The sequence below is a fragment of the Ananas comosus genome, linkage group 9 (genome assembly GCF_001540865.1).
Source record: "Ananas comosus cultivar F153 linkage group 9, ASM154086v1, whole genome shotgun sequence".
NCBI lineage: Eukaryota > Viridiplantae > Streptophyta > Magnoliopsida > Poales > Bromeliaceae > Ananas > Ananas comosus.
This window is the reverse complement of record NC_033629.1, coordinates 2730463-2756962: the sequence shown is the minus strand read 5'-3', so window position 1 is coordinate 2756962 and position 26500 is coordinate 2730463. Positions and strand designations below refer to the sequence as shown.

The 26500-nt window shown below is 36.6% G+C and overlaps 3 protein-coding genes across 3 annotated transcripts; 1 reads left to right on the top strand and 2 right to left on the bottom strand.

The window, feature by feature from the left end:
* On the top strand, window positions 1049–9332 carry LOC109715579. The gene is made up of 15 exons (XM_020240674.1): window positions 1049–1240; window positions 1398–1475; window positions 3393–3476; window positions 3578–3748; window positions 3870–3938; window positions 4057–4183; window positions 4354–4426; window positions 4553–4669; window positions 5642–5761; window positions 6144–6162; window positions 7055–7124; window positions 7638–7966; window positions 8530–8645; window positions 8738–8831; window positions 9003–9332. Exons 1-15 carry the CDS (start codon window positions 1127–1129, stop codon window positions 9057–9059), a joined length of 1638 nt encoding a protein of 545 aa, XP_020096263.1. The 5' UTR covers window positions 1049–1126; the 3' UTR covers window positions 9060–9332.
* Window positions 10111–14557, bottom strand: LOC109715661 (heat stress transcription factor A-2b-like). Its single transcript, XM_020240776.1, has 2 exons — window positions 13204–14557; window positions 10111–11153 (listed from the first exon to the last, which is right to left on the bottom strand). The coding sequence occupies exons 1-2, from the start codon at window positions 13531–13533 to the stop codon at window positions 10386–10388; spliced, it is 1098 nt and encodes a 365-aa protein (XP_020096365.1). The 5' UTR covers window positions 13534–14557; the 3' UTR covers window positions 10111–10385.
* LOC109715660 (ETO1-like protein 1) lies at window positions 18059–26471 on the bottom strand. The gene is made up of 5 exons (XM_020240775.1): window positions 25532–26471; window positions 23712–25421; window positions 22621–22912; window positions 19406–19715; window positions 18059–18730 (listed from the first exon to the last, which is right to left on the bottom strand). The coding sequence occupies exons 1-5, from the start codon at window positions 25654–25656 to the stop codon at window positions 18510–18512; spliced, it is 2658 nt and encodes an 885-aa protein (XP_020096364.1). The 5' UTR covers window positions 25657–26471; the 3' UTR covers window positions 18059–18509.

Here is a 26500-nt window from a genome sequence, read left to right as displayed (position 1 = left end):
TCTACGGTATTTTTATACTCTCTTAAAAATTTAGGTAAAAAAGTTTAATCCTATCGGTCCTTTTTGGCTTAGAAAAATTTTTTTACAATTTTGAAGAAGTAGGTGTTTTATTCCGTTCGTTTTTTTTTTTTGAACTTATTAAAGTACTCCTATTCTCTCTCTCTCCTTGTTTTGTTTCTCCAACCGCTTTTTCTAACTCCTCCTCCACTGCTTCTATGTTGCTGTCGCACTTCTCCCCTCCCTTGTGCAGGAGTGAAAGGACGATGATGCCTCTGCCGCCCCCCACGTTGCCGCCGTACTCCTCCCCTGCTCCGAGCAAAAGCGAAAGTCAACCATGCTCTTAGTTGTTGTCGACCATGCCTACTGTGAACATGTATCAAAAGAATTCTCGACTAGCAATAGCCCTTCTCACTTGCCATCTTTGTCTCTATCTCTAATAAAGCGTAGAGCAGCACTACACGAACGGCTCAAGTTCACCATATTTCTCTCGCTCGTAAGCGAGGAGAGATCGGAGGAAAGAGAGGTGGGTTTTTTAACCATTTTCAAAAAATTTGGACTCTGTCCTGTAAAAATAAAAAATAAAAAAACTTATTTTCACAAAAATATAAAACTAGTGATTTTTATTTTTGCAAAAACAAAAAAGGACAAATATAAAAGCCAAGCACTTTTGAGGGCCAGGTGGGTAATTATCTGATTTTTTTTTGCATTTAGCCCCTCAAAAATTTTTTTTCAAAAATAATATCATAAAATTTATATTTATAAGATTATTTCTATCTCCGTCACACGCAAGTGCCATACGGGCGTCGATGGCGTACGTTAGACACGATAAATAGTTCATCGTGTTCTTTTGATATATATTATTTAAAAGACACTGTAAACTATTTTTTTATGTCTTAAATAATATATTAAAAGAAAACTTAACCCCCAACCACACCTACGTGCCACTTACGTAGTGGGGATGGAGCTAATCTTTCAAATATAAATTTTGTAGGACTATTTATTTATTTATTATTATTTTTTTTTTCCTGAGGGGGCTAAATGCAAAAATAAAAATCCCTAATTATACCGGTTTTCATTTTTGACGAACTCGGTCGGCGATTTTTTCGACTCGTGCGGCGGCGAGGAAATGGAGAGCGCGGCGGCGAGTCGACTCGGCGGCGCCCTCCGAGCCCGCCGATTCGACCGATCCCCGTCGCCCGAACATTTCTCCTCGGCGATTGAGCCCACCAACGCCCCCGCTGTACACCAAACCCTAAATCCATAAATCCTTCATTTCATTTATTTATTTATTTATTTTTTTTTTTACAATTCAATACCGATCTTTTTTTCCTTTTCGGGATGTTCCTCTTCTCTAATTTGTCTTTTTTTTTTTTCTTTTTCTTTTTTTTGGGGGGGAGGTTTTTCATGGCGTTGTAAGGGATTGGAGGGCGTTCTCGGAGTGGAATCCCTTAAATGGAGGCCTCGATTATTTGGAGGTTTTTGATTTAAACCTAACTTTTTTTTTTGGGTTAATTGCATAATCCCTATAAACATATCAAATAGTAGATATATTGGTACAATATTTAACTTTTTATACTTATTCTTGCAAAAGTCCTATCGTTTTCAAATATACCCATGCTGCTATGATCTCTTAGAAAAATATAGTTAATTATAGATAAAATACTTAACCCTGAGTAGTAAATGAGGTAAATTGATATTTTTTACTCCTCTTATATTATTTGTAATGGCAGAGAGAAAGAAGATGTCCGTTAGGGATTTCTGGGAGGACATTTTCAAACAGTTGAGGCTTTTGGAATGACGTATTTGTGATAGCAAAAATGTCATTTCGCTTATCTTCTGTTAAAACGTAAACAGTGCTCTAAAGATAGCAAGCCAGAGGGACAAATATGAATATCACTGGACTTTTGCTGAGAAAAATATAAAAACTTGAACTTTGTAGAAATGTATTTGATATTCGATATGTTTACAGGGAGCTGTATGGACTTCAACCTTGTTTTTACGTTTAAAACAAGTTTCACTTTAGTCGTCGAAGTTTTGGGTTGGAAACAGCTTAAAAACTTTTGGAAGTTCAAATTTAGCCCATGTCGTTCCGTTGAGATTAATTGCATATGTATCCCTACAAAGTAATGAAATTATATTTTTAACTCTAAACCTATAATGTTTTAGTTATTAAATATATCTCTCATACATATCCGTAGTTTGCAAATATATCCCTTTCCTTTTGGGTGGCTGGCTGTTAAATTAACTTTTCTTTCTGTAAAATAATCATTCTTTTCTTAGTACTTTTTGGAAAAACTATCTTGTTATAAGGGTATAATGGTCGTAATTGTCAAAATTTAACGGCATATGAGAATCGTGGATTCGTGGTGTGTAGATATACAAATACACTGCGTTTGGTCAGTAATTTTTTTTCTCAGTTATGATAAGGACAAAAGTGTATATATATATATATATATATATATATATATATATATAGCACGGAGGCCTCCGTGCTACCAAGTTGTTTTCAATGATGCGGCTTTCAAATCGACGATCGGCTTCGTTAAACTTGATCTACACTATTAAAAGTATTTGGAAATTAAATTTCATAATTTTTCGACATCATTTGGTTAGTGATCAAAGTCTCATAAAATTTTAATGGTAGATGTGATGTGTTTGTGAATTTAACAGTGTAAAACAATCCAAATCTAATGAAATTTTTATAAAAAATTCTTTTCACTATTTAGAGTAAGATCAGTACCTCTGATCTTAAATTCAAGTCTTTTACCATCATTTTTTATGAGATTTTTATTTTCAGCCGTTCATTTTTAGACTACTCGTTTGATAGGTAAATGATGCAGAAAAATTATGAAATTTAATTTTCAAATACTTTCAATAGTGTAGATCAAGTCTAACGGAGCCGATCGTCGATTTGGAAGCCGCATCATTGAAAACAACTTGGTAGCACGGAGGCCTCCGTGCTACCGATAGTATACCAGCCTAGCACACACACACACACTATACTTTTATGAGTATAGAGCCCTTTGTACTCATAAGTTTTGGCCGTTGGATGAAGGAATGTGCGGTTAGGATTATAGTGGTACCTGGTTAGGATTATAGTGGTTCACTAGGGTTGAGTGGGTGGTTGGTTGAATAATATGATCTAATGGATGAAAATAGTGAAAGGTGTAGATCTAACGGTCGAAAACTTATGAGTACAAAGTGGCCTATACTCGTAAGAGTATAGTAGCCGAACTATATATATATAAGTTTGAAATTAAACTTGACTAAGGGTTTGAACACTAGTGGTGCAATTTACTCCTTTGGCATTGTTGCGTTGTTTTAATTATGAATTATCAATTTATTTGATGTATTTTGATATTGAATTGACGAGAATTTGTGAAAAATTTTAGGAAAGAGTAGGATCTGTGACCGTCGAAGCTATGATGTCAGATTCGACACCAGTGTTCTACGGGGATTTGAGAAGCCACGAAAGAGTAATCTTATACTGCTCAACTATTTGCAGCTTGAACTCTGCGCATTAAGTATTTTTGAACTAATGATGATTTTGCTTTTCCTATGTGTTTTACGATGATAGGTGCCTTTAAAATTTTCGACCTTTATCGCCTCGTGCAAATCGTATCTTCGAGAATCGGATGCTGTTAGTAGTTCTATGGCAGTGCAAGAAGAAATCAGTAAAGAATCAGCCAATTTGTCAGAACCATGCTCGACCTCTTTGAGTACTCGCGATCAATTTTACATTGCACAGGTTAGGAAAAAAGAGAAGAAAAAAAGAAAAAGTTGACCTTCAAGTTTCGAGTTCTACAATGCTACTTAGAAATTTATCATCACGGTGTGCGCAAATAACAAGGTAATTTTCTCTTCAACAGGTCGCAATTTCGAATGATGAGAACAAACAGAGGTGCCCGCTGCAAACTTTGAGAGAAGATTTTCTAACGGTTGAACTCTGGTTCACTTGAATTTCTTTTTCTTTTTTCTCTTTCTTAATTGCTCAACATTTTTATGCGCGCGAAAGTTGGAAAGTGCATGCTGATCGACCTCTATTTGCTGGTGCAGCCTGAATTTCTGGCAACGAAATCATTTTCGTCAATCAATTTTTGGATGAATAGGGCTCAATCAAGATCTAGTACTCACTATGATCCACACCATAACCTTCTTTGCGTAGTTGCTGGCCGTAAAGTAGGTATGTTACCTTTTACCTTGTCCTTCTGCAGTAAATTTGAGTTTATTACACCTTTTTTTGAATTCTATCTACCGTGATGATCATGGAACTTCTCTTGTAGTGTGAGTTAGACACCAATTTACTATGTTTGTATCAACCTAAATTACTATTTGTTGGATTCTCCCTTTCAGTTGTTTTATGGCCACCTTCCGCTTGTCCATTTTTGTATCCTATGCCTGTGTATGGAGAGGCCTCCAACCATAGGTATAGTGATTTTCTAAGAATTTTCAGTTATTTTGTGTCTTTTGTTTCTTTAATTGCTGATAGATTAGATTTTCAAATAATTTTTGAAATATTAATATGTTTGTAGCTTCTGTTGTAATATGGCAGCGCAGTTAACATAGAGAACCCCGACTATTCAGTTCATTATAGAGCTAAACACTCTCAGGAATATTCTGAAAAGATCATTCTTGAGCCTGGCGACGCTCTTTTTATTCCCGAAGGATGGTATGGGACAAAATGCACTTCGATTCCTGTGCTTCTTTCTCAATTTTATTGTTTGCTAGAAGCCATATTTCTATTATGCTGTTTTACGTTCCCACCGAAAATATTGGCGTCTAAGACTTTTTCCTTTGAATAGAACAAGTCGACGCTAGAATGAGTGTTGTCATGTGACTGCCTCAAAATGAAAATTAGAGCTGATAATAGAAATGAAAACTGATCATTCGCCTTTAGTTGATTGAGATGACTATGTTCATTATCAAAGATGTTTCAGTTGTCACTACTAGCTGGACATAATGCATTCATTTCTTATAATTTCTGTTATTTAGTTGGGAATTATGCTATATAGTTCATCAATGGAGGTCATACTCGTGCATGAGATTTTTCTTATAATTTAGCTTTACCAGCCTAACCAATTAATTTTATCGAGCCCAAATGAAACACAGTTACTTATATTATGTTGGACTCTTTAAGTGAAACATTGTTTCCTTTTACAGTGCTTTAGCTTCTGCTAAGCGAGACTTTGAGACCCCTAACTTACTATTGAGGTTTACAAATCAATCTGGAATCTGAACTAGAACTTCCATGTGTGATTAAACTCAATACTCTCAATAAATGTAAAGTAGTTCTGTAAGTATATGCTAATGTGTTAAAACAGAAAACTACAGTCACAATTTAGTCCTTTTTGGTCTAGTATTATCATTTTCTTATTCTTTTGAAGTTTGAACAACTTAAGAATATAAAGGTGAATCAGCTAAAAAGTTTGGAATGGAATATGTTCCACTAAATGGGAATGAAAGTATGTCTTTAGTTTTTTTTTTTTTTTTTCCTTTTTCTTTCTTCTTTCTGATTTCAGAGCAACATGTTCCCTAGGTTGACGTCTGTTATTACTTTATTGAAACCTGTCGAATCTCCATTCTTTAGCAAGATTCATATCTCTAGTATCGGGTTTAATGTGCAGACTGATTTGTTTGACAGGTTCCACCAAGTGGATAGTGATGATTTGACTATTGCAGTTAACTTTTGGTGGAAGTCAAGCATAATGTCCAACATGTTGGAACATATGGATGCGTATTATCTACGTCGAATAGTAAGCAGGTAGGCAGTTTTTTTTTCTTTCTTTCTCTTTTCTTTTGTTGAGTATCTTAGATACAGGCTTTTATGTTTTGAATGCAATATCTTGCTATAAATTATGGTTAAATTATTTCATTATTCTATTTGAGTTCTGTTGTTGCTGACTCTGTACGCAAAGGTGATTATAAATATATGCTTTACATCACATGATCACTGAATCTAGAATCTCTTATATAGAGTCGTCTATTTTAAAGACCCCGTGTTCTTCACTTCTGAAATGTTTAGTTGTATTTTGTCTCCATGCCACGCTCTGCAGTCACTAACATAAATTGCTTTCATTTTTTATTTTGTACTTCTTCTCTGGACATCTGGGAATCTCTCGCTGAAACGATGGTCTCTAGAGAAGATTGGTCGACAAGGAAATGGTATGTATCAGCTGAATTTATTTCAATTTTGGTATAAAACATTTTTCATTCATAATGTTTCACCGTTACTTTCATTTCATAATGTGGCAATCTTATCAAGGATGCTCATTTTCGGATGCTTTGGTTTCATCTGGTTGAATTATGCATTTATATGAAAATTCTGGTCGGCAGGATTGTAGTTAGTTTACATTATTTTGTTATTTTATTATGTATTCACTCTCATTCTAACTTTTACTGTTGGGTTTCTAGGCACACATCTTTTGATGATATTAATGCTATTCTACTTGTTAATCTAGTATCTTTCACGGGTAGTAAATTTTTTTGTGTCATTTGCTTGAGCTTTATATTGAATTTGCTTGCAAACTTGGTGTCTGTTGTGGCTTAATATCAAAATCACTAACCATTAGAATTTAAAAATTTGTCTGCAAAAGGAAACAGGATTGAAGTATTACAAGCTTTATATTGAATTTGCTTGTTGTTCCTTAATATCAAAATCACTAAGCATTAGAATTTAAAAATGTCTGCAAAAGGAAATAGGGTTGAAGTATTAGTGTTCTAATATGAATCTAACGAGATAGTGATAGTTCAAATCTGATGATGCCTTAAAATAATTGCCAAGTTTAAGAATATGTAACAAGGAATAAGGAGATTTTAAAAAAATCCCTTATTCTCTGGTTCAGCTCTCTATTAATATAAATGCCAAGATATCTTTCTTCTGCTTCTATTTATATTTATCACTCATCCTCTACTTGTGATATATAAAGCATTTGCAGGAATTATATTTCTCAATTTTCTACATTGCTCTCTCTCTCTTCATTAAATAGTTTAGCTTGCAAAATGCTAGACAATTTTTGTAGTAAGAATCATTTCATCTTCCTTTTGAATAGGACAGAATGAAATGTTGCGCAAATGTTCAGCTGGGGAACTAGGAGCTCATCAATCTGCTGATGAATATTCTAAAGGTTTTCTTTCTTTCTGCTCATTTTCTTGAAGAACTACTGAAATTATCAGTCTGTGGAATTCTATTCGCTTCAAATAGAAACAACTGAGACTATAATCTACTTCATTGAATTAGCTAATTTGTTGATTATAAGGTGGTCCATATTGAGATTGTATTGATATCTTGAGGAAATCGTTCTTTCTTGCGCCATTTTTCTCATCTTTGTTGGACTTGTTCTTAACTATTTAAATGTTCTTCAAGTATCGTTAATTATTTAGACTAGAAGATTCATAACATATTGTTAAGATCGAGAATAAGAACTCTAGAATGTTATCAATCTTATATTATCTTATTGCCAATAGTATTCCGTTAAACTTCTTAGCACTAAAGCCACTTATTTGAAGTGCTACTGCTACATCTCATATTGCATCTTAGACATGATGAAGCCGGCAGCTATTCAGTCCAGGCATTATTTTTTCAACTAGTTAACAGCCCTTTTGAATTTATTTTGGGTTTTTTGTTATTATTTCATCAGGTTCCAAGGAGGTTAATACCGCTGACGAGGTGGTAAACCATGATGGGACCAATGAAAACCCTGGACTGCTGCAGCAGCTAGAACCCTATGCCCTCCAAGTACTTTTTGAACTCATATCTCTGGTTCATGAAGGCGTCAAAGTTGTTGGTCAAGAGACTCAAGACCATGCTGCCGAGCCCACTACTTCCAAAGATGAAACATGCGAACAGAAGGGCGAATGTGAGCGGATTGTGGAAGAGAATTTATCCCTTCTGGAAAGTGATCCCATTGCAAACATCTTTTTGGATCTTGAGCCACTAGAATTTCGCAAAATCCTGCTGGCTATGGTGGTAAGTGTTACAGCACCAACCGAAAAATTTCATGCGGTTCTTGTCTTGCAATTTATCTAGAAATTAGTATCTTTCAACTTGTCAGCAAGAATAGACTGAAAAATGCAGATTTCTGCATAGGAATATAGGATGTTCTTGAATGACGGTAACAATTTAAAATAGTTTCTGCCTTTCTGGTAGACAGCAGCACGGAAGCAGTTTTCTTGCTTCTGTTTGCTGGTGATCCTGAAAACTTCAGATGCATTAGACCTGGAATAAGAAGCCTTAAAATGAACGCTTAAAAGGTAGGGAAAAAGGAGTAATTCATATGTTTTACAATGAATTAGATGATAATAGATGATGTAACTAAGATGCTTCAGGTAATTTTGTTAAGGAAATGTGAGATGTAACAGTTAAGTCAGAAATGATGTGGTGTATCTTACACACCTTTTTTTTTTGTTAGTTATTCTATTAACTTGCAGAGACTAGATTGTAGGAAGAACGCACTGACTTATCTTCATTAACACCGTTCTCCCTTTCTTTTATTGAACGAGTTATCTTTCGAATCTATCTTTCTTTTGCAGCATCATTTTCCGAGGACTGTGGAGGCTCTTGTTCTCCACATGCTCTCGCCAGTAGGAGCAGAAATTCTTACTCGGAAGTTTGATGAGATGGATCAACTGACCACAAAAGAGCAGCAGTAACAATATTCCTAATGCCTCCTTTAGAATTTGTTTAGGAAGATGTCATGGAATCCGTGGCACTTTTTCATATTCCTTCTGTTTTTCTCAGGGATGAGTTTTATAAGCTATTCTACAGCATATTCGAAGATCAGTATGCAGTAATGGATGCAATTCTGAACAAAAAGGAGTTGTTTGCTTTTCAGGTACTTTCTATGTTGCAAACGTTTTTTCATGGGGACTGAATCGTTTGATTGGTTTATCAATATAGGAGATTGAATCATACGAATTTGATGGGGACCTGGATTGTGGAGGGCAGCTTTGTTGGTTTGTCGTGCTTAGCATCAGTATTAAGAAAACTCTTAATTGAATTGCAGGCCTTCAGGAATGTGTTGGATCAGTATCTCGGCGCACATGTCGATCGACCGAGATAATCTATCATAAGAAATGGCTGGAACCATTGGTTTCTTCTTTTTGGACAAGTTTAACAAAACAATGGCGACACGCACATAGGTGTTTCTGAGATCCGATTGATTAGTACTTAAATGTGAACTTATGTAGCTCTTTTGAATCCTGTCATTTGCTGTGGTTGTTTATGACCACTGTACTCTCTGTTGTTAATTCCAACTTTTATCTGTGCAACTTACTTTGATTCCTCTTTTCTAATAGAAAAATCCAGTAGATGCTTCACGATTTCGCTTGTACAATTCATAATCAGGTTGGAGTTCTGAGAGCCTAGCATATTTCTTTTACCTGCGAAAATAGTATGATAATTTGACAAAAAAATTTGATAGTTTTGAGAGCCTTCATACATTTCAGGCCTAAAAATTGTTTCCTACCAGAGCAGAAGCTCTGCCAAAAGGCCTTTTCATTGAGGGCTTTGTAGTTTGTTCTGAATGTCTCTTTTCACATCTATCTTTCATTAAATACCTTGCAAAGCTGCTTCTTGGTATCTTATTTGATTCATCTCTTTTTAACCATGCAACAAAATCAAAATTATGATCTATAAAACCATGATATATAGATCGTTGTTAAGTTCTTTTTCTCATAGATAACTAAGATAAATCTCTTCAACAGTGAAATAAGGCATCATAAAAAAAAAAAGGGTAAACTTTAAATACTACATGGGTCATATTTTTTCATTTTAGTACCATGTGTTTTAAAGTGTATTAATTTAATATTTTGTGATTTTTTTTTTTTTTCGTCAGTCCCTTCATTAACTTTTCATAAAATTATATACAAAAAATTTCAAATATCTAACCTATAATTTATCAAATATTTATTTTAATACTCTTTAGTTTTAACTTTATCATTGAAAAAAAAAATAGTGAAGGGAATAACCAAGAAAAAAATAATAATAACAACCATAGGGTATAAAAGTGATACACTTTAAACTATATAGTACTAGAGTGAAAAAATGCGAAACCACAGAGGTGGTACTTTGAAGTTTTTTCAAAAAAAAAAATAATAACAACCATCAAGATCTTGCAATAAACTAAAGCTATTTTCTAAATTGCGACGTCAAAAGATTACAATACAACAAGGGATAAGATTACAGTACAACAAAGGAGCTTCCAAGCAGCATTAGGAGAAGCATATGATAGCAATTAAATCATCCAAAAAAGAAACTAGCAATATTAAAAACCCCACATGAAAGTAGTAAAGATCAGAGGGGTCTGTATTCACAGGCTGCCATCAGTCTCCTGAAGTGTGAGCAGAATAGAACAGACTACCATCAAGACATGAAAATCTTAGTGCTGCTATCTAGGGCTAGTAGAACTAAGAAAGCCCAGTTTCTCAGCCAGCACATCCACATCCTCAGCACTATCACTCATCCCCTCAATATCAACTTCACCATTCTCCTCTCCAATCCCTCCATTAAGCAACTCCTCCCAAAACTCATCATTCAACTCCCCATCAATGTGTTCTTTATCCTTTCTCTTTCCTAATCCCTGCATCTCTAGAGCCAGAGTCTCCAAGTCCAACACCCCATCTAAAAGAATGTTTCTTTCTAATGTTTCGGCTTCAAGTTTGATCGGCGTTTGGATCTCTACACGGCTGCCGCTACCCGCATCTCCGCGAAAAGACGCCTGTTCGATTTGCCGTCGCCGTTTCTTCGAAATGGCTTCTTCGAGCTGCTTCCTTTTCTCGTTCTGGGTCGCCAATTGTTGGAGGAAGTTGGGGTTCCGCAAGGCGCGGGCTAAGAAAACCATCATTTGCTGCTGCTTCTGCTCCGTCCCTTGAAGCCTCTCCTCCATGGCTCGGAGAAGTGCTTTCGTGTTCTGCTGCTCCTGCCTTAGCTTCACTAGTTCCGCCATCAGTAATTGCTTGTCCCTCTTTAATCTATCAATCTCTGCTTCGTATCCAAACTGCCCAACCTCGAGATACGGGCCGAGAGGTTGTTGTTGGGGAACGGGATGAGGGGGAGGCGGCTTTCTCCTCCTAATGTTTTTGAGAAGTTGCCTTTGGCCCCTCACGAATCCCTCGTTCGCAAACTCCCACCTGTCAGGATCGACCTTTCTGAAGCCCTGCAGAAACCAACCATCCAAACTCACAAATTGCAATAAAGGAAAAAAAAAACATCGTATAAAAAAAGTAAGCAACAAGACCCGATGACGGTATTTTGCAATATTACCCAAACAAACAGTTTTCCAGTTTGAAGCAATTGCTGAGAAATTTGTGGAGATATTGCAATATTTCACAAACCCGCTAGTTAATAGCACGACCGGCATGTACAATGTTGCAAAATTATGCAAACGGTTCAAACTGATTTTCCAGTTTGAAGCAATTGTTCAGAAATTTGTGGCCGAAACCAAGAAATATAAACCACTTGGGTGAATTCACATTAATTAGTCCACAAATTTACATTGGTGGAGATGAGGATACAACCGCCCTTTACCTCTAGGGTGAGTTCTTACAGCAAATCATTTCACTTGCAATGGTTCGAATCTTTTCTTCGGTTTCTTCATCTTTCATCTTCTATTTGTCATCTTCCTCTAACTTTCGGGTACAAAAATAACAAACTGATCATTCCGGCATATATTCCATCATTAAAGATTTACGAACAGATAGAAGAGTACAGCATCAGCTCAGAGGATAGCATAGTTAAGCAATCAGGTCAGAGGATATCATAGTTAAGCAATCAGGTCAGAGGATAGCATAGTTAAGCAAGGATTACAAGCAATCAGGCAGTCTTCACACTTGGCTTGTTGGGATGTTCAAATTTGTTTACTCCAAAGTACGCTGGGTACTTTGGTTAATGGGTATGAAAAGATGCGGCTATTGAGTCAATTTTCAGAAGACAAATGAAATAACATCATAGGTGGAATGTGTTGTCCTGAAAAATCACGATATACAGAACCTCACAGCGGACGATGCTCAAATCACGGAGGTCGAAATTGTAAGAGAATATGGTCATGTAGCAAATGTTTTGGGCATTCATACAGGCCAACTTTAAGAATGCACGGATAGAGCTTAAGTACTATATGCTTTCAACAACACACTTGGATACTAACAGATGTTCAGTTTTGAACCAAAACGTCACTCGATCAAAGACCCTTGTAAAAAGAACTGGTGCAACAGCATTATAGAACACGATTAAGGGAATAACCTAAAGAAAAGGTGAATGCAACTCAACTACATGGAGACGTGCCAAACCAGGAATGCCCGGATTTGAACAATCGAAGCACTTCAGTACTATTCGTTTTGTTTAAACTTTAAACAACTACTAATTCCTATACAACAATTCAAAGCATTTTGCTATCATTCTAGCCATCTACCATTTTCAGTTCACCTATATTACCGTCTGTATTGTTTTGTTCACTTCTATTGAAAGAAGCACTCCAAGAGAGTGCGCTGAGTCCACAATTGCTGTAAAAACAAAGAAAAGTCCACCGCCGAATCATACAGTGTGATAGAACAAGATCACAAAGATGTGCTGTTTTTCAGCTTGCAACTAGTGAATAATAATAACTGGTGCCGCAAAAGGAATTTTTTTTAAAAAAATGGAAAGCTAGAGAGGTGAACAGGTAAGCGGAAACCACAAAAACTAGATATTTTTGCAATCTCCCGTTCTGCAATTAACTTCCCAAGTCCTAATAGCCACAAACACTTCACAAGGAAATAATCAGAGAACAATAATAAAAATTAGGTGAACATGTATGGAAATCTCAACTTCTGTTTGGTTTAATTCAAAATATCTTAGTCAATTGAGTTAAAAAATGAGCAAAAATTAACAACTTCATTAACTTTCAGCTGTTAATTATTCACGAAAATGAAAAATTCGGACTTCCTTCGGCTGAAAAATAGCTAGACCTGTGAAATTTATCAAAATTACTGATTCATTTTACAAAATTTTCAATTCTGAATTAACCCAAATCATAAAAAATGGAAGTTAAAATTGTGCCAACAAAAAAATTTTGAATTTCGGGGTCTTATCCAAGAAATCTCACAACAAAACCTAACAATAATAACCCATCCAAAGATGTTAGAAAACACCAAAACTATACACATTAAACACACATGCCATTAGATCAACATTAACAAGCATATGATAATCAAACAATGTGGTGAACTTACGTAAGTGTTGAGTTGCCTCACAAAGCTGGAGAAGTTATTGTGCTTGAAGTATCTCGGCAACAAAGTAGTAGCAAATGCATGGGGGTCCCAAACCACAAAGCTATTTTTGGCGACACCCCACGACACAATCTGATCGGTGCAGGGGTCGTCAACCATGTCGTAGGTCTTCATCAAGAATGGCGGCGGCCCAGCATCGCCCAGGCCCTGCATGGGCCGTGGCAGCAGAGGCAGTCCATTTTCGGAGCCCAGCAACGACGACGAGGCCCCCACCGCCACCCCTGCTAGAGCTCCCGGGTACTCCTCCTTCACCGGATTGAGATAGGGATTCATTGCTATGACAAGCGGAGATTTTGATGCGAGAGTCACAAGATGTAGATTGAGATGTCAATGGCCTATTTGGGGATTTTGCACCGAAAATGGAGTTAAAACAGGTAAAATCGAGATGGGTTCTTTTCCCATTTAGGTAAAATAGAGGATTACGGAGTACGCTCCACCGGATTGAGAAGGGGATATATTGAGGGTTCAAGAACACGCGAAGCACACTACGCCAAAACGAGATTTTGATGCGAGAAAACACGAGGAGATCGATGAAATTGAGATGGTTTGCACACAAACACGCGGATTTCGCACCGACAATGAAGCTAAAACAAGCGCAATCAAAAGTGATTCTCTTCCTCTTTAGGTTTCAAAGGATTGGGACCTCATTTTTCGCGAGATCGAACGAAAACGCGAACTATACAACACCAAGACACGATTTTGATGCGAGAAAACGTGAGGAAACCGATGAACATGCGGATTTCGCATCGGAAAATGAAGTTGAAACAAGCACGATCAAAATCGGTCCCCTCCCAATTAAGCTTTCAAAGGATCGGGGACTCAATTTTCGCGAGATCGAACAAAAAAAGAAAAAAAGAAAACGCGAACTACACAACCCCAAGACGAGATTCTGACGATGAAACCGACAAGGGTTAGCGACAAACTTCGGGGATTTCACACCGAAAACGGAGCTAAAAACAAGCAACAAATTTAGGTTTCAACAAACGATCGGGGCCTCAATTTCCGCAAGATCGATCCCAGAAAAAACGTACTTGAATTGCGCGGAGCGGATTGCGACGGCGCACTCCTCCTTCGCCGCCACTGGATTGAGAAGGAGACTCGTAGATTTGGGGATTTTTCTTTTTTTTCTTCTTTTCTTAGAGAAAGAGGAGAGAGAGAGGTGGAGAGAGAGAGAGAGAGGGTTTAAATAGGGGGGAGAGGGGGAAAAAGGGCGAAGCTTCGCAAACGGAAGGTTCTAGAGAAGTAGTGGAGGTGGGAAGGTTCTGGAAGAGTGTTAGAGAGCAAAAATGGCCCCCCCGCATATTTTATTATTTTATTATTATTTATGGGCCGCATAGATTTTTGCACTTATTCGTTTGGATGAGAGGATAAATCAAAAAAAAATAATTAAAATAATTAAAAATTTCTTGGAGCCCCGGGCTCCGATGCACGCCACGTGGGTGCCTTGACGCGGCGTGAATCTGGAAATGGAGTTACATGTAGTTTCACACTTTTTTTTATTTTAATATTATATAATTTGAAGTGTATCAATTTANAATAAGTTATATAAATATAAAATAGATATATTCGAGCTGTTATCGGGCTGAACACGAACGAGCTGATCCCAGCTCGTGTTCGGCTCGTTTATTAAACGAGTCGAAAAATTCAGCTCGTGTTCGAGTCGAAAATATCTCGAACGAGCTGGCTCACGAACGACGAGCTGGATTGCCATCCCTACCTGTGATTTTATTTTTCTTTTTTTATTATTCTCTTCGCTAATTTTTTTTGTTAAAACAGTTATAAAGTTAAAACTAAAAGATACTAAAGTGAATTTTCGATAAACCTCGATGAGGTGTAAGGAGATTTCGTAGATCTGGGGATTTTTCCTTTTTTTCCTTCTTTTCTTAGAGAGAGAGAGGAGAGAGAGAGAGGTGGAGAGAGAGAGAGGATTTAAATAGGGGAGAGGGGGGAAAAAGGGAGAAGCTTCGCAAACGGAAGGTTCGAGAGAAGTAGTGGAGGTGGGAAGGTTCTAGAAGAGGGGCAAAAATGGGGCGCCCGCATATTTTATTATTTTATTATTATTTTATTATTTACGGACCGCATAGATTTTTGCACTTATTCGTTTGGATGAGAGGATAAATCAAAATAATAATAATTAAAATAATTAAAAATTTCTTGGAGCCCCGGGCTCCGATGCACGCCACGTGGGTGCCTATCCGCTGACGCGGCGTGAATCTGGGAATGGAGTCAGTTTCATACTTTTTTTATCCCGTAATTTAAAATGTATCTGCCAGATAATTTTATATTTTTTTTTTTATTATTCTCTTCACTAATTTTTTTATTAAATCAGTGATAAAGTTAAAACTAAAAGATACTAAACTGAATATGCGATAAACCTGGGTGAGATATTTGAAATTTTAAGGAGCTAATTAAAAGCGAAAAATGAAACCATATGATACTAAATTGATACACTTTAAACCAAAGGGTACTAAAGTGAGAAAGTGCGAAAATACAGGAGTGATATTTAAAGTTTACCTTTTTATTTTAATTTAAAAATAAGAAGGTGCATAGCCCATTCATTTTGGAATCAACTATCTGATTTTTTTTCTAAATTTTTATTTTAGTACCTAATTTTTAATTTATTTAATTTGAGTCTATCAACAGCACTTTAATTTTAAATTTTGAATATATCATTTATCTTTACAAACTTTAAAATAAATGATTAACTTCAATTTTAAAATTAAAATATTATTGACTCACCAAATAAAACACATTTTAAAAGTTGGGTTGTAAAAAGTACCTAAAATAGAATGAGATCATAAAGAGGGCTTAAAGTAGGTAAAAAGTTATCCGTGTCCATCTGTTAAAAAAAAGATGGGACATGTGATGGAGACTCTTTTCTTCTTTTGATCTGTTTAAAGTTTTTAAAAATTCATTCTAATCACAAATAAAACGGTAAGTAAGAATAAAAAATAAAATAAGAATTAATCAGCTCCGAATCCACCCTGACCTCCCAAAAAAAAAAAAAAAAAAAAAGGTTTGACCTGTTTGCATCCCTATCTTTCATAAATACCACTTATTTAGTGGCCGAATCCACACCTTCCTTGAGATGCTCCACTACTACTCAAGACACAAAATTTCAAATTAGAGTTTTTACTCCAGCATAAAAGATAGTGCTACATATTCCACCATAACACCAAGCGCAACATGAAATAAATTGTGTATAGAAGGTGAAAATTTCACTAAGTTAGGCCTAGGGGGTGTTTGGCCTAGTTATTCAAAAATAATTCTGAGTCCAAAATTACTTTTGAGCTCAGTAGAGTATTTGGGAATGACATTCTGAAAATCTGATTCTGCTTTTTAAAATTAGAAAACTGATTTTAAAGACTCCAGAATCAGAAGCAGAAAAAAACTGCTTCTCCAAAACTGATTCTGATTTTGAACTCAAAATTCTATTTTTTATTTTTATTTTAGATTCAAAGTATAAATTTAACATTAAATTTAAATTTTAAAATTTTAAATTCATATTTGAATTTTTAAAACTCAAATTTTTAAATTTAAAATTTTACATTTAAAATTTAAAGTTTAAGATTCAAATCTCAAAATTTCAAATTTTAAAATTTAAAATTCAAATTTTGAAATTTAAAATTTGAAATTTAAAATTTGAAATTTAAAATTTAAAATTTAAAATTCAAAATTTAAAATTTGAAATTTGAAATTTGAAATTTGAAATTTGAAATTTTAAATTTGAAATTTAAAATTTAAAATTCAAAATTCAAAATTTAAAATTTAAAATTTGAAATTCAAAATTTAAATTTTGAATTTTAAATTTTAAATTTAAAATTTAAAATTTTGAATTTTAAATTTTAAATTTAAAATTTTGAATTTTGAATTTTAAATTTCAAATTTCAAATTTCAAATTTGAAATTTTAATTTTCAAATTTCAACTTTCAAATTTTAATTTTGAAAATTCAAATTTCAAATTTTAATTTTGAAAATTCAAATTTTAAATTTTAATTTTAAATTTCAATTGTCAAAATTTTAAAATTTAAATTTTAAAATTTAATTTTAATTTTAATTTTAATTTTAATTTTAAATTTAAAAATTCAAATTTTAAATTTTGAATTTGAAATTTTGAATTTTAATTTTAATTTTTAGTTTTTAATTTTTAAATTTGAAAATTTAAAATTTAGATTTAAAAATTCAGATTTTAAATTTAAAATTTTGAAATTTCAAATTTATTTTCGCACAAGTTTGAAACTTAAAAAATATATACTTTTAATTAAATTTAAAGTTTTTATTTAAATTCAAATTTAAATTATTTTAAAAATAAAATTTAGTACAAATATTAATATATGCAAACATCAAAAAAAATTTTGCCAAATAGCTTTAAAAAATCACTTCAAAAAAATCACTTTTTTTCTAAATTCAACCAAATGCTCTACAGTTTTTTTTTCAAAATCAATTATCCAAACCAAAATCACTTTTACAGAAATCACTTCTGCAGGAACTAGACCAAACAGGCCCCTAGTTTGATACTGTAGTAGCTAAAAGCATCGACTTTAAAAAATTCAAAAGCGCTTCCGTCTTTCCTCTTCCAGTGATATAAATAAAATTATTATGAAAACCGCTACCAAAGCCAGCCACCGCCGGAGCCACGAAAGAAAGCATTTCCGGTGGCGGTTTTCACTGCAATTTTATAACACTAGAAGAGGAAAGATTGAAAACACTTTTAAATATTTTGAGGCTTCAAAAAACATACAGGTGGGGGTACTTTTGGTACCGCAATTCTAAACCAAGTCTTAATCCCATACAAGTATGATGCAAACATAGCTTAAATCTCAAACTTTTAAAAAAGAACATTCAATTGACATGTACAAAAGCCTCTACTGGAAAAGCAAAAGATATGAAAGAGACATTTCAGTAATAAAATTGCTTAGACTGGTCATCTGCAACATCTGTATTGCTCTATCAACCCTTTATTGTATCCGAGACCGGAGCGTCTGCGACGTAGACGCAAAATTACCCACGGTTCCCCCGACTTCCGACATTCTTTTCGTTACATTCAAAGGTAACCAAAACTTCTTTCACGGCGACAAACGTTACAGCTAGCGAGGAATAACTACCTGAACATAAGTTACAGAAAACAAAGAGGAGAGATACAGAAAGAATTACGGCTCTCGAGGGGCGGACGGCAGTACAGCGAGTTGCGATGAGCACGTGGATTTTGTGTAGTATACAGGACGAGGAACGTTCGTAAAACGTTCTGATCATGGCTCTTGGGTGTAAACACGCCGGTGGAGCTCGAGCATCTCTTGGTGGTTGGGGTCGAGGGAGAGAGCGGCCCGGCAGTCCCGAAGGGCACTCGAGACGTCTCCGACGTGCTCGTGGAAGGCCGCGCGGAGGTGCAAGAGGTGGAGGTCGGCTTTGAATGCGATGGCACGCGTGAGCTCGGCTATGGCTTCTTTCTCCTTGTGGCTGTCCATCAGCACTGCTTGCATGGATCAAAAAGAAATGTCGGCGAAAGAAATTCCAGAAACATAGCAAATTTATAAGGGTATAAATACAAATAGAAGAAATTATAGGGGTATATGTGTAAAAGGATGGTACAATTGAAATTTTGTATGATGATGAAGCAAATAAACTAGAACCTCTAAAAAATAAAATAAAAATTTAAAAAACCCAATATCAGATTTGTATATTGAGGGAACTAAGATTGAGAAAACAGCAGGAACAAATATAAAATTTCAAAAATTATCTAGCTCCACACGATCTTTGAATTTTTCCCTTTAAAGAAAATATAAAAATTAGCCCTCCGTTAACAAAATATGATAGGCATACATTACTGCGGTAAATTTCAAGAATACAGTAATGTCAATACTTTATAACTGCCGATGTGAAAAAGCCGACATTTATAGAAGAGGTTTGTTACATTTTTGCCTATTTCTTTTAACCATCCAACAGGTAATCCCCTCAAACATCAAATTTAAGTATATGCAGGAATGTATGTCTATCAGTAGAAAATCTCTACTCAAGTCAGAGAAGCTTCACGAAACAATAAATTCCTGTTGTTATTTTAGTTTTCATTTTTTTTCACAAAACCTAACAGTTGCTATATAAGTTATATTGTTCCACGAAAATATAAGAAAGAAAAATATATTCTGACCTGCAGCTCGATATCTGTAAGGATAAACCCTAAGAGGATCCAATTTGGTCACCATCTGCAAGTCTTCCTTCGTCAGTTCCCGCTCACAATACTCAGACCGCTTTTCATAAGCCGAAGCATTGTTTTTCGCCTTCTCTATCAATTTAGTCATTTCTTCGTATGCAGCGTTCTTTTTGTTCTTCTGGAAGTGAACTCGGGCCAGGCCCTGGTGGGCCCGCGTGTGCCGGATCTTAAGCGCACTAATGTAACAATCGGCCGCCTTGTCCAACTTCCCACAATCAACATAAACGCTGCCAAGGTTGTTCAAGGCCTGCGAGTGAAGTTCACAACAAAGAAACTTCAATCTTCAACACAATTTTCATGTTTGTATATACTATAGTCGACATTTATCAGGTTGAGAGGTACTAAAAAAGATTAACAATATTTGTCAAGTATATTTGCCTGTTGGTTCCAGCAAGCACAAAAAACACGGCTTCCAGCCCACATACAAATTTCATTAGCAAGCACGTAGTGGCAAAACTTTTGAGTCGACTTATTGGTCCTCTCACTTAATTCAGCTTTTGTTTGGGCAAAGCAAAGTCTCATGCAGATTCAATTCAACATCTACTGTTGAAGGTCTTAATTATTAGGACCTGGGAGCTTCTATCAAACTTAAAATTTGCGGCTTTGTTTTCACTATTTCAGACATTCAATAACAGGAATTGCTGCTAATCTTCTCCCTAGTTTCTATTGTATGTCCTTACATGAAAGTATCGACCTCTCCTGAATTTCTTTAGGCATATTCATTTCCTAGCAAGCTATGTAAACCATGTTTTTCTGGATTGGACGACCTAATCACTAGGTTGACATGAAAGGCATAAGTTTTGTTATCACTATTGATTATTGAATAAGATTTAATAACTGATTTGGGCAACTTGCATACAGTATCCTCATTAGTGACCATTGATAATAACGATCAGGAGCAAGCCATGTGCTCAAAGTAACAGTATATACTGAAAAAAGGAAAAGACTAAATCGCAACAGTGTTTCTTAAACTATCAAGTAGGTTGCTCTTTGATCCCTAAACCTCGTCACATTAGAAAGCTCAAACTTCTATAATTGTGTAATCAAGTCCACCCATTAGCCTTTGCCCAATAGAGTTGGCAGAAAGCTGACATAATATTGACGGAATTGCATCGGCAGTCCCTAAACTGAGAAGCCAGCAGCACTTCAATCCCTAAACTTTAATTTGTCACAGTAGAAGCCTCAAACTTTTGTAATTGTGCAATCAAATCCTACGATTAGTTTCCATCCAACAAAGTAGACAGGATGCTGACGCGATAGCCATGTGATATTCTAGCCACTACAATGTCATCACCATGTCACTCCAATGTCAATGGGTGGGAGAGAGAGGAGAGAAAAATAATCACCTCACCTTGTGCACCACTTCGCCCATGCATCACAACTAAATTAAAAACAAAGATGTTCCCTAATTTGCTTGATGTGTTCTGCAATGCCTTAAAAGCCTACAATGTGTAAAAAAATCATTAATTTTGAAGAGATCTATGCTTGAGACTAGCTTCCAGTGAACTGACAATGTGGTGCACGTCAGTAACCAATAGCTTCTACCATTTCCTCTTCTATTCTGCGGCTATATAACATGGTGGTGAGATGGCAGTGGGTGATATGACTCGATCACTACCACGCCAGCAATCCATCAACTCAGTTTGATGAAATCTAATGACGGGATGTAATTGCAACAGTAACATTAGTTGGAGCCTTCTAATGTAAAGAATTAAAATTTAGAAACCAAAATGCAACATGTCTGATAGTTTGACATCAAAGCAATTTGCCATAGATAAAAGTAAGATGCGATAGTAAATAGGAAAATCAAGCAAAATCTTGAACATAAGCTACCTAAAGGGCACTAACTTGAAGCTTCTAGAAAAGGATACTTTAAAGCTTCTCGAAGGCACTTTAGAGCTTCAAGCTTCTTGCTTGATTAAATATAATGTTATATCAAACCTTTTGTTGTTTATTTAACTAGCGGACAGTAAGTATTCTCGTATTACTCATACCGTAGGACGCAGCTTAGCAAGGGCCTCCTAGGTCCGACTAAAGCTTTGGCAGAAGTATTTCTTAGTAGATCTGTTCGAGAAGCCTCAAGAACAAATTGGCCAATTTCCATAAAGTGTGACGCCCCACTTCCCAGGAGATCACTCATCCTAGAACTACTCTACCTCTAGCACGCTTAACTCTCTTGACCTCTTGGGCCTAGCTACTACCCAAAATGCTATAGCTAGGTTAAGAGTTTTAGCCCTATTATATTTTATATATAGGTCTAAGTAGGGTCTCACATTCTCCTCCCCACCCCTTTAAGCCCTAACGTCCTCGTCAGGCTCAAACTCACAAGTATCAGGCGATGTAAAACTCATCTCACACTTCCGACTAGTAATTGTCTCTAATACCAACTGTGACGCCTCACTTCCCAAGGAGTCACTTATCCTAGAACTACTTTAGCCTTAGCACGCTTAACTCTTTTAACCTCTTGGGCTTAGCGACCGTCTAAAATACTACAGTCAGGTTAAGAGTTTTAGCCCTATTATATCTTATATATAGGTCTAACTGGAGTCTCACATAAAGGCTTCTAGTAAACTTAAAAAAAATAAACATAATGCTTCAAATTTGAGCTTTTGCTTTGGGGGGAGTATAAAGCTCATTTAGCTCTCCCGTTCAACCTAGTAGATACAGACTTTAGCTGCCATATGTCTCGCTTCTGCTTGTCTACATTAGAGAAGCAGATCCAAAAGCTAGGGCAAATAGGCCTATTATAGAGAAGAAAAGCTACACAGCTACTAAAGAGCACCGAGGTAGTAAAGGCATATGCCCATTTTGTTGGGTTTCTAATGCCTAAGCTTCCGAGATGGACAATTTCTTAATGTCAAATAAGATAGTTGTAACCTTTCCAATTCTTGCTTAAAAGGTTATTTTAGTTTTTTCTAAAAAAAGGTCTTTAGTCATTCTTGTCATTCAGGCAGGTAGCACCGTGTAAAAAACTCGAAATAGAAAGTATCAGAGACGTGCTTCAAAATTCAACTAAATGCGCCAAGAAGTTGATTAAATGCAACACAAGCACCATAGTCCGCACGTGACAACTGAAGGCCAATGCTAGATTCTGGATATGAAATTGAATTATAAACCAAGAGAAGCAAAGTGGCAAAACAGATTGTTCTAACCTGGCCCTTTCGAAGCCGATCGGAAGGGCATTTTAAAGCTTCTTCAAGAAGCGATATAACAGTATTAGAGCACGAAGGGTCCATACTTGAATCAGCCAAAGCATACGCTTTCAGGAAGAAAGCCTCAAATGACCGCTGAATGGCGATCGACTCCTCTGCTTTACGGAGGCCTTCCTCGCAGTGACCAGTGTCATATAGAAGCCAACCTTCATAAACCAAGCGTTCGTGCTCAGTCGCTGCATGTTGGCGTGCCAGCTGCAGACTGCGCATTGCTGCTTCAGGGCAGTTCAACCTGATAATCCAAAGTGCATAAAATCCTATTTTTAGTTATGCTCAAACAAAAAAAGAAAATATTTGTGGAACTATTGAAAAAGAACAGGGAGTTTTTGTATTTATACGCCTCAAAATATATGCATTTGCAATTTTGCATGTACACCTCTCCAAAGTTGAATTTGGTCAGTTTCGCCAAAATAGCATATATTTCCACAGATACCCCTCTCTCAACTTTCTATTATAGAGATTCGGATCTTGGGACCTATTTGGCCCAGATTTTGTTTGTGTTTTCAGCTGCAAGCATATCAAGTAGAATTATTGGCAAATAGAAAATTTTGGAGATTCTGCTTCAAGGGAATGCCAAAATGAAATTCCAAGTTCCAAAACAAAAGATCCAATTTAGATATTCTGCTTCTACAGGAAAGAGAACTATAATATAGTGCTTATCATCATAACAGCATGTAATCAATCTACAGTATACTCTTCATTACTTGCAAACAGGCCCCGTAATGTTGAATGGCAGGGGGGAAAAAAACACCAGTACAACTCCAAAAGATTTTGTTAATGTAATTCTTATATCAGCACCTTCAATGGCATTTATGTGCAGGGACTTTTGAGTTACTTCATAACCTACATTCAATAAGACTAGCATTTAACACTGATCAAGCAAATGACCATTTGGCATAGGAACAAAAGCTCTACATTTTGGGGTCATCACTGCACAGACACACTATTAACAGGTATACGCAAAAATGCCTAAGAAAAGAGTACCCAATTCCATCATTAGAAAATACAAGGACGAACATAACATAACATACCGAAGGAGAAGCAAAGATTGCCTGAAGTACAAAACTCCTTTTGCTGGATCTGATTCAAGCATCTGATATATCACAGAAAGGGAACCTATATCATCAACTGCTGACCACCGATCATAAAGCTGAAGCCAGCACTCGGCAGTACTCCATTGCTCAACATGTTCTCTGACGAGCATGCACAATTGTGAAGCGGCCACCCTGCCTTCAAACATTCTATAGTCTGGAGCAAGGGTTAGAATAGCTTGTACATCACAAAGAGCAGATCTATAATCTTCGAGCGCTAAGTAGAAACAAAACCGGAGTTCTAAGCACTCTAATGCGAGCTTGAAGCCTAAAACACGGTTAATTTCGGCCAGGGCAAGTTTGGCATCTTGCTTTCTCATCAAAGACGCAGCTCGATACATATAGGGGTAAATAAGAGTTGGGTCCAACTCTGTTGCCTTGTCGAGGTCTTCCCACTTCATATCACCTTCAGTATACAAAGATCTCTCCTGGTACATCCATCCAAGTTGTGGATAAGAGGATATAACTGAACTGAGCTTTTCATAGGCTGAAAGCTTATCACCCATAATAAAGGTTACTCTAGCTAGCCCAACAATAGAGTATACATGACCAGCAGAAAAGGCGGCTTCGAACTGGTGCTCTGCTTCGCAATACTCCTTTCTCAAAAGCCTAACACACCCAAGCTGGTGAGAGGCTACTTGTTTCTCCCTAGCACTTGTTGCCGAATCGACCAGCTTCTCCAAGAAGCACACCGTAGTATCTGCCCTCGGATTGATATTCATAGCAACTTCGCTTAGCAAACAGTACAACGGGAAGGAGGCATGGCCCACCATGATCGACTGCTGCTGCTTTGTAGCACTCGAGAAAATTTTAACAACTTGTTCATCTGCTAAGCACTTGGGTAGGTCGTGTAAAAGCACTTGTAAACAAGCAGCAGCAAGAACTGGAGCATCCTCTTCGATCGCACACTCCATTAGGTCAACAGCCTCTTGTTGCGAGGAAATCAAATACGCCAACTTCCTATCGCAAGCATCTTTAAGGCTCTCGCAACAAAACTTGTTGGCAAATACTAAGATCTCCAGCAAGATGTCTATCGACAAATCGCTTAAAAGACCACTACAACTAAATTCTGAGATGGCCCTCATCCCTGGAGGGGAGATATCATTTTCTGACAGGTCAATGACCTCAAGATGTGACTCCGCAAATGACCCATTAAGCATGGTGTGGAAAGGGATCGATAAAGAAGCAATCTTCTGTCTCTCACATACTACTTTTTCTTCCCTTATTTGGAAGGCCACTGTATTAGAAACGTCCCGCTTACTCGAATCACACACTCCAATGAGTTTGAAAGTTCCAACAGGGATCTGAGAAGCTATATCAAGAAGCCCAGATTCTTGGCAGCACTTCCCGCAGGAAGCTAAAAGATCAGATATAAGCTCTTCGTCTTGCTTCTGATATCTCAACCACGCGCTATATACGAGTTTCTCGTGCACGGTGCTCGCGCATTGAAAGGCAGAACGGAGGCTTCTCTGAAGCAATTTGGCTTCCCCAAGACCCCGAAAGACCTGAAACTGAATCAAGTATAGGTTGGGCATCTCATGCGGCAGGCACTGCTCGATCTCTTCGTGGATCTGAGCTAATACTCCGACATAATCTATAGGTTTTAATAAAGGCAGTATCGGTGGCTCCGAAACCTTGATAAGAGATTCACTACACATGATTACATGAAACAAAATAAGACCCAGATTATTTTTATTTGCAGGTAAGATACAAAAGAATCAAAGTTAGAGCAAAAATGATAGAAAATGGATCAAACTTACATGGAAGAAGGAGAGTATGAGCAAGATTTGGAAAGTTTGCCTCTTTCAACTTGAAGCCATGATTGAGGATTTAGCGCGTGGAGCTGCGTCTCTTTACACGCTTCGGCGAGGAAAGAGTTCCTCATAGTGCATAGAAGATAGAGCAACTCCCGAATCTCCACAATCTCCAAACAACAAGTACAATCTTAGAAAAACTTACGAAGAAAAGGAGACCTTTTTATATCACCAACTGGGGTTCTCCTCCAACCACTCAAACAATACTAAAATTAGGGTTCTACACGTTCATACGCGGATCTAAACAACAAGATCACGACCGCAAAAAGGAGCTCTACCTCAATTTACACGCCCAGCAAGGACAAATCTGGGAAATTAAGGGGTAAAAATCCAAAATTCCTAGATACAATAGATCCTCCGCAACAGGAAAACAACGAAAGGAGCCTCCTTTCCCCCCCACCCAACTCGCTACAACAACAGATGGAACAAAATACCCACTCCCAACAAAGGAGGGGGGGTCCCTTTCCCACAACACAACGGGCCAAAAAAAATTTAACAAAAAAGGGGGGAAAAACCAAAAACAAAAATATATATATATAAAAAACCCTATCTAAGATCCACCCACAATCTTAACAGTGATTACGAAGAAAAAACCCAACTCAAATCAATCGAAGGCGCAATTAAAAGAAATGGGAAAAAAACAAGAAGAACGAACCCCACCAACCCTTGTTCGTATCCGAATCCTCCGATCGCACGCGCCCGATGTGCCGAGACCCACAGGGCCTTAGATCGCGAGACAAGCGAATGATACGATGAATCTAAACGAGACCCACTTCGCAAATTTCGTAGATCTTATTTGCCCCTTTTCTTCGGATTCGATTCGAGGAAAGAGAGAGAGAGAGAGAGAGAGAGAGAGGAGGAGAACGAAGGAGACGATCGAGGAGGCGAAAATTTAAAAAAAAAAAAAAAAAAAAA

Bases quoted from the DNA above. Each gene is read 5' to 3' on its own strand.
- LOC109715579 (XM_020240674.1), top strand. From the start codon at position 1,127: ATGGAGAGCGCGGCGGCGAGTCGACTCGGCGGCGCCCTCCGAGCCCGC. The intron at 1,476-3,392 runs GTTTTTGATTTA...GAAAAATTTTAG, and splicing joins GAGGCCTCGATTATTTGGAG to GAAAGAGTAGGATCTGTGAC. The intron at 4,670-5,641 runs GTATGGGACAAA...TTTGTTTGACAG, and splicing joins CTTTTTATTCCCGAAGGATG to GTTCCACCAAGTGGATAGTG.
- LOC109715661 (XM_020240776.1), bottom strand. From the start codon at position 13,533: ATGAATCCCTATCTCAATCCGGTGAAGGAGGAGTACCCGGGAGCTCTA. The intron at 11,154-13,203 runs GTAAGTTCACCA...TGGTTTCTGCAG, and splicing joins TGAGGCAACTCAACACTTAC to GGCTTCAGAAAGGTCGATCC.
- LOC109715660 (XM_020240775.1), bottom strand. From the start codon at position 25,656: ATGAGGAACTCTTTCCTCGCCGAAGCGTGTAAAGAGACGCAGCTCCAC. The intron at 25,422-25,531 runs GTAAGTTTGATC...AATCATGTGTAG, and splicing joins TCATACTCTCCTTCTTCCAT to TGAATCTCTTATCAAGGTTT. The intron at 18,731-19,405 runs GTCAGAATATAT...CCATGCAAGCAG, and splicing joins TTACAGATATCGAGCTGCAG to TGCTGATGGACAGCCACAAG.